Here is a 7889-nt window from a genome sequence, read left to right as displayed (position 1 = left end):
ACCAGGAGATTCGGAGTGTGCGCAGTGAGGTAACCACCGCAACCGACCGAGGGAAACCGGGTCACCCGATAAAATAGACAGAGAACCGAGTCTGTCCTAATCAAATGATTGGAGAGACCCAGAAAAACAAAGCAGATTGGTGAGCTTTAGTCATATTTGCGTTTACATTCCTGCCCCACCACCAAGGGGCACAAACATGTAAAAGATCTGGATTAAATGTTATTCTAGCACAGGACATTTCCAGGACTCGCGCGGAGAGAGCGCGCGAGAAAGAGGAGAGCGGTCCATCTGGTATTGTGGTGTGATCATGGTGCCAGGCTAAAGAGCCTGTTTAGATGCCCACAGAGCAGATACAAGAGTGTGAAGTAGCCATGTTGGCACAGATAACACACACACACACATTTACAGATCACAGCTAACAGTAAGTTAATCCTGTTGATGATGCTAGTTTGGCTGTACCAGTGCCAGGGTCTCAGCGTGCACATAGGCACACACTCACACACACTCGTATTTCACACACTTTATTTCTCATGGCCCATTACCTGTCACTTTGGTACCTCCCTATATCTGACGTCAGACAGACGTCAAACAGAGTATGTCAGCAAAATTGATGAATAAGGCATGGAGATTTAAATACCAAACCATTACTTTATTCATATATTATGTTTGATTTAACACATGCTTTACAAAAGGGAATGTATTTTAGCTGTAAACATCGAAGTAATATGAAACAAATGAAGTCTTCCAGCACACAGTGTACGACAATGTCATGGCCAGTATGACATAACCCATAGTTAAGACATTGGACGGTGTTCTGAAAGATACCAGCAGAGAGCGCCCGGACCATGTTAGTCTACGCCTCAGTGTAATGCATCAAATAACACCAGCAGATGGTGCGATTTTACAAAAAAGAGTGATTGTCCACTCTCACGATGAATAAACTTCGTTATTATTTTATGCCAAATAACTCATAAAATAATCAAACTATAGATAACTTAATTATGACAATATAAATAAAACAGGAAGTTTGCTTGTGACGTTTCAATCAACATAGGAAATGAAAGCTGGATCAGGACCGAAAGGAAGCATAACATTTGTAAGGTATATAATCTATACATGACAGCTCGGTTCCTCTTTTCTTATAAACTAATTGTGGTAACACTGTTAAGTAAAACTTTATATGAAAATAAAAGAAAGGATGGGAGGTGATGAGTATGGAGAAAAAAGACGGAGTCAATTTCAACATCTGTAATGTAGAAATTGTGCTTGAGGTTTCTCTACAAGTGTGCATATAATGACCGTTTCATAGACAGGAGCGTTTGGCATTTGGTGGCTATTGGTTATTATGATACACTTACAATGAAGCTCTACTGGAGCAGTACAAGTTTCTCTTCTCTTTCTCTTCTTCCGGCATTTCACTTTTGCTCAAGCTTGTGTAATAATCGAATTAATCTTCCACATACTCTAAACCTGGCAATAATAATACATCTTATTTAAGAAATTAACACACACTTGATTATTAGCACTATAAATATAAAGGTCCAGTTACAAACCTAGTTGAATTTTAAGTTTTATGAATGTACATCATATTAAAAGATACAATGCACTAATAGAAAAATATTTGCATAATAATACTATTTATAATACTATCATATTTAATAATTTCCTGTTTTTTACTCTTGTCACTACTTTCTGTCTTAATTTATATTCACTGTAAAGCTGCTTTGCAATAATGCAAAATTCTGAAAGGTGCTATAGAAATGAAGTAATACTGAACTGAATACTGCAAATTTCTACTTTAAATAAAGGCAAATGCAAATGTGAACACACACCATTGCTAAAGTATTTGTGTTTTGACAAAAATACATGGGAACAGGAGATGAAATTTAAACGAGAACAGGAATGATGTTATCATGATGAGTGGGTGTATTTACGAGGGTGGCTCCTCAGCTTCTGAGATACGCAGCACAGGTGAGCTGAAATGGGACGTGGCTGGAGCTGAACAAGTGCTTAAGTACCGCACAACATTTTTGGGTGAAGAATCCATCTCTTCTTGATTGGTGTTGTGCTCTTTCGGAACTGTCAGGCTGGTGGGGGCCAGTGTTGGCATGACATCAGTGCCAGGCAATGATGATCCACAGCAAGCCATGTTTTGCATGTGCTGACAAAACACCTCCAGCATTTGATTCTCCAGATAACCATTCAACATGGAGTTGGTGAGCCTCCTCTCCCAGCCAGGACCCTGAGCACTCTCCATAACAAGATAGCCCTCATCCTGCTGTGTTTCTGCCTTGACCTGTTGATTTTGATCCAGAGAAGGTTCCAGAGAGCTCAGGTCCTGAGATTGTATCAGTGGCCCGTTGTCCTCTGAGCTAAGCAGGTCAGGGTTATGAGGACTCCAATGCTCCAGCCGGTCGCCTGCAAGTCGGAGGTCCGGATAGTCTTTATAGAAGCTGGGACAGCACCAGGAGCAATACAACGTCATGCCCAAGTGATCTTCCCCACCACAGCTGAGAATAGGCACAGCGTTACTGGGGGCAGAGGCCCGGCAAGGTCCTGGCTTTTCAGGGCCTTCAGGCCTACAGGCTGGCAGGAAGAGAAAAATGTGTGAGCAACCAAAGAACCAACCTTTAGCTAATTTTAAACAGAATATAACAGAAATAAACAGCGAGGAAACATTCTTGATTTAATGCAATGTTTTGTACGCACCTAAATGAGGAAGTACAATACTTACAAAAGTTTACAAGATGTTTTTGTTTCTCTTTTTGTTTGGATTTGAGTGTTTTTTTTCCCAATGCATAATAGGGCAAGCCGAACATTTACATAGAAATACTTTCAATATATCTCAACATCATGTTATTCACTACATTTTTACATTGTTTGACAGTAGTTTTGTTGCATCATAAATTAAATGACAGGCAGAAACTATATATATTACACAACATTGCATTATTATTGCTATTCAATATTTTATTTTATTACACAGTTTTAGTTTATATGCTGTATGCCTTTTTACTACTCTTTACTAATTTCAACACCTGAATTAATGTTTTGTCTGTGTGCTTAAATTGTCACCAGCATCACACTTCCTTCCTGAACTTAAATGTTTTTTTTTTATATTTTAACCTTCCCCAGGACTAGGAGCGCTCTAATCGTCTAAGAATGCAAAGTTGATATTTTGCACCATTGTTCAAGTAAAACACAAGAAACAAACATCTCCCATGGTAATTGGTCATATCATTTAACGCTGTTGCAAGGCATGTAACATAATGTAATACTTTTAACCCATAATTCTGTGGTTTCTCACCTCTCACAGTCTGCGGGTTCAGAGATGATCTGGCAGCAGCGTTCGCCATACAAGGGTCGGGATGGTTAATGGGGGTGCGAATCATGTGTTGAGCATGATTCTTGGTGTTGTCTTTGCAGTTCAGAACATGAAGGAAAGCTTCTCCGAGCATGACCAACTACACACACAAAACCACTTTAATGAATGTGTGATTAAATATTTTATTCTATAAATGTTTTTTAGAATGAATCAATTACATGAACAAAAAATAATCAAACAGGAAAGAGTAACTTTAAACAAACTAAGTTCAATAGCAAGGCATAATGTAACATCAAACTGATAAGAAAAATTGAATGTTACAGGTCTGAATATTATAGTATTAAATTACTACGCCAACCAAACACACACACCCACACTCTGAACTTCCTTCCTTAATAGATGAACAATAACCATAAATGTAGCTTGAATGTAACCATTTTTTTGTCCATATATGTATATATTATTTCAGTCATTTGAACAATAAAACTTAAAGGAATAGTTCACCTAAAAATGAACATTTCTGTCATCGTTTACTCACCCTCAATTTTCTTCTGAGAATTTCTTCCAAATATCTTTCTCTGTGTTCAACAGAGAAACAACTGGAGGGTGAGTAAATGGTGACAGAATTTTCATTTTTTTGGGTATACTGTCTCTTTAAAACCTTTAGACAACTAGATGTAATCCATTATGAGCATTTGTGTCTATAAAAACATGAAAAAAATATATTTCTAAAGAAATAAATATTTAACGAAATGAAAGGCTCTTACCTTGTTTTAGAACAGTGGGGTACCTGTTTGTAAGGTTTCTGATCTATCTGTCTGTCTGTCTGTCTATCTATCTATTTATCTATCCCATGGATTAAATGTTTCAAAGGTCTGTAGACTGTCGTCTGTAACTGCTCACTGAGGAAGTAACGACAGTTATAGATTTCAGCCTCACACACCCAAGCACTTACACAGATTAGGCCCCTGCCTGAATAAAGCAGAAGTGAGAAGGTTTTTTTCCTTTTCTTACAGATTGGTTCACACACACTTTACAAAAACAAGCAGACACATCTGCCTACCTGCTTTAAAACCCTAGTCAGCAAATAACCATAGATCCAGCAAGGATGTTGTTAAGGCACTGCAACACAGGAGTATGAAAAACGTTCTGTTATCCAATAAATGATAACTTTTTTCCTGCCCTTTTGATTACACGTGCTACAACAAAACGTACTAAACTGGGAGAGCGTCACTAGATCAGATCTACAAATTGTGAATTTGATGGGAGGGACATTTTATATGAAGTTCTGCCCTTGCCTCTTTTTGCGCTTATTGTTTCGCGCGTAAAAGCACAGCGGAGGTGAGAATCTGGCTCCTCTGTGGCTGATCCAGATGCCCGCCGATTGGACGAAAGGAACATCAATCACAGTGGTGCCACGCCCCCACCCTCCCATTCAACCACTGGCTCTAATGTAGCCCTGTGTTTACTACAGAATTAGTGCATAGCGGACGACAGTCTCCTGAACTGTGAACTCCGAATAACAAAAGATCACCTGTTAGTTTTGCATAAAAGAAGAAAAAATTCCCACACTCAACATGCCCAAGAGAAAGGTATGTAGAAAAGCCGAGCGCGGCATACGGCTACACTTTTGCCCTTACTAATCAGTCGCGAAATTAGGAAGCCCTCGAGACAACGTTTTTAATAGAAATTGAGGCGCCTGCTTTAGAATTAGTGGGTAAATATAAAATCGGTATTTATTTTGATAATTTCCCCCCGCCGGATCACGGGGTTTTTGTCGACGGCACCGCGTTCAGCATGAGGGTTTTAGTTGAGCTGTGCTGAGGCTCGGCTTGATCTCATGCCCGTGCAGCCGCAGCCATGCTGCCCTCTCTCCATCTCCAACACTGCCCGACGAGAAAACCGACGATTATAAGCTCGATCGTGGCTAAAACGCCGTCGAATAGGGACTAAAAAATAGGGGGATAACTCTTATTTTCTAAACGGGTGTGATTTTGGGAAAAGTCGGTCACGTTAATAAGCAATTTTAATGCATTTTCTTTGTTCGCCGTGGAAGAGGGGTGTCATAACGCCTGCTTGACGGTAGGTGGCAGCGCTGAGGCGGGAAAATCGTGCCCCTCCTCCTTATTGAAATATGTGTATCCCATGTCTTGGAATACCTCTGTAAAAAAACATTTAAGACCATTTTGCATTTTCGCTCACTGACGAATAAACTGTGCGTTGTTGTGTGCTATCCGTCTGTTAAAGCCACGTGAACTTTAATAAAGCATAACGCCTTTTATGTGCATAAAATGTTAGTTTTTAACTTTATATTTGTTTTGTATTTATCCAGGGAGCTGATGGGGAAGTCAAGGAGGAGGTAAGAAACGATTAATATAAAAAAAAACTTGATGCATTGCTCTATGTACATGTCTGCTCCTCTGCCCCATGGCTTTGCATAAACTTTTTCTTTTCCTCCTTGTAGCCTCAGAGAAGGTCTGCTAGATTATCAGCGGTATGTATTTTGTCTATATTTAGCCTTAATGTCTATATACTTTATTTCCTTAGTTGTAGAGAGTCTTAAACCTTTAAAATCCTTCAATATTATGGGGGGAAAATTCAGTACAGTTCATTCAAATAGATATGTTGTATTCCTAATTTAGTGCGAGTTTTGATCTCAGATTACCTATAGGACTAATATAAAAGTCTGCCCGAGCTAGTTATGTTTTAAAAGGAAATAGATTTATTAAGTTGCTCATTAATAGTTTAGTAAAATTTTAAAACATCCTTGTGCATGGACCATATGTGTTCTTTCGCTCACAGAAACCAACACCTCCAAAACCTGAACCCAAACCCAAAAAGACTCCCAAGGTACAAATAGTAATTATACTTGCATAAATGCGCCATGAATTGATACATGATCACGGATGTGTTACTCGTATAAATACTTTTTCTTTGTTTTTTTTTAAACTCTCGGATAGAAGGAGAAGGAGGTAAACGATAAAAAGGAAGAGAAGAAAGCAAAGGCAAAACCTGACGAATCCAAGGAGGAGAACCAATCGGAAAATGGGGAGACTAAGACCAATGAGGTATTTTTTCAGTCTATCTCATATAAGGTTATGGATAAAAACATTGCAGCAGTACATAATTCAACTAATTCTGCAAATCTTTTTAAAGGAAGAGATTCATGACCAAAACTGAAGTAGCAGGATTCTTATTTTTATTTTTTTCATTTTAAAGGTTGAGAAAACTCCAGATGAGGAGGCAGAAACTGAGAAGGAGGACCCGAAGACAGAGTAGCACCACACCTGGTCATCCGTCTGACCGTCCATTTCTTTCCCCTTTTCCAGTTTTCTCTCTCCCTCTCCAGCTCTCTCATAACCTCCTCTTTGCCCATTACCACCAGAGGAATATTTTTATCAGCGAATTTGTAAATACTGGTTCAGGTTTTTAGCACAAAAAACAAATCTGACTAATAAGTCTTGCCGCGGCAGTATCAGGTGTCTACAACACGAGCGGTGTGAAAAAGGCGGCCACTTTCTTTTGTTTTATTGTTTTTCTATTTTTGTTCTTTTTTCTTTTTTAAGCGGATGGTCTGTAGCTTGGTTTTGGAGTGGGAGGTGGGTGTTGAGTGTTGGATGGTGCTATGGTCTGCTCTCAGTCTGTATGTTAGTGCTTGTGGTGTTGTTCTGTGGCGTTTCTGTACGGGATTTGTTTTATTTTTTCTTTTAAACATAATGGATTGTCTTTAAGAATGAGGAATGAATCAAACAAATGTAAAAGACAAATAAAAAAAGAACTACATTCCAGGATCGGCATTAGATGGCGAATCCTGGCTTTTTAAAAATCGTAACGCCTTTGCAATTTGTTGAAATAGTTTAATGGGACTTTGTTTGGAAGAAAAAAATACCTTCTGTTGTTAAAGAGGACTTTTTTGAAATTATGGGATTCAAAGAAAAAAGTGTTTTTGAAGTTTTTTTAACACTGAAAATTCATCTGTGAAAAAGTGTCCCCTATAATGCTCTCGGTCTCACTCAATAAAAATCCATCATTAGAGTTTTCCTCAAGCTGTGGTCTTTTTATTGGATTTGGTAACTTTATTTGTTATGAATATATTTCATGATATGCTGTTCTGTAAACCGTTATTGTCTTTCAAAACAGGTCCCAGTTTATTTCTTTTACTGTGGGTTATACCATTTTAGCAAAAGGTTTTGCTGTTTCGTGCAGCATTTGAATCCTAACAAATGATCCTTATAACATCAGTGTCCAGCACAGCTGTGAGACAAATAAACCTTAAATGTAAATATATGCTATATAATTTTTACTTGTTTGACACTATTTGATAACACTATTAAAACAGATGAATTGTTCTGCTACTAAATGAGTGTATCCAAGATGAGCCCTACATGCTGTAACTATTATCCATAAGGGGTTAGGATGTGAGGTTAAAGGTCTTGTTCAGATTGGAAATAACAGGAAAGCATTCAAATTGTATCCAGGGTTTTTCTGTTAATAGATCAAGGATCTGACGTGGCTGGAGATCAGAAAACACAGAGACTCAAACTAAGTCTGTGCATTATGAAAT

General features: G+C 38.4%; 2 protein-coding genes across 4 annotated transcripts; one reads left to right on the top strand and one right to left on the bottom strand.

The window, feature by feature from the left end:
- Positions 1-631: 631 nt before the first annotated feature.
- Positions 632-4303, bottom strand: LOC306905652 (uncharacterized protein). 2 transcript variants are annotated; one of them, XM_079476435.1, is made up of 4 exons: positions 4093-4237; positions 3864-3903; positions 3308-3464; positions 632-2586 (listed from the first exon to the last, which is right to left on the bottom strand). In XM_079476435.1, exons 3-4 carry the CDS (start codon positions 3456-3458, stop codon positions 1931-1933), a joined length of 807 nt encoding a protein of 268 aa, XP_079332561.1. In that variant the 5' UTR covers positions 3459-3464; positions 3864-3903; positions 4093-4237; the 3' UTR covers positions 632-1930. The 2 variants fall into 2 exon arrangements, with proteins under 2 accessions (XP_079332561.1, XP_079332560.1); XM_079476434.1 differs by lacking the exon at positions 3864-3903 and having other exon boundaries at positions 4093-4303.
- Positions 4304-4633: 330 nt separating this feature from the next.
- Positions 4634-7360, top strand: hmgn7 (high mobility group nucleosomal binding domain 7). 2 transcript variants are annotated; one of them, XM_079482268.1, is made up of 6 exons: positions 4634-4917; positions 5658-5684; positions 5790-5819; positions 6128-6175; positions 6286-6393; positions 6545-7360. In XM_079482268.1, the coding sequence occupies exons 1-6, from the start codon at positions 4903-4905 to the stop codon at positions 6602-6604; spliced, it is 288 nt and encodes a 95-aa protein (XP_079338394.1). In that variant the 5' UTR covers positions 4634-4902; the 3' UTR covers positions 6605-7360. The 2 variants fall into 2 exon arrangements, with proteins under 2 accessions (XP_079338394.1, XP_079338395.1); XM_079482269.1 differs by having other exon boundaries at positions 4712-4917; positions 6289-6393.
- Positions 7361-7889: the final 529 nt, after the last annotated feature.

This window comes from Barbatula barbatula (genome assembly GCF_947034865.1).
Source record: "Barbatula barbatula genome assembly, chromosome: 2".
NCBI lineage: Eukaryota > Metazoa > Chordata > Actinopteri > Cypriniformes > Nemacheilidae > Barbatula > Barbatula barbatula.
Note: the sequence above shows the minus strand (reverse complement) of the source record. Positions and strands in the feature narration are given on the sequence as shown.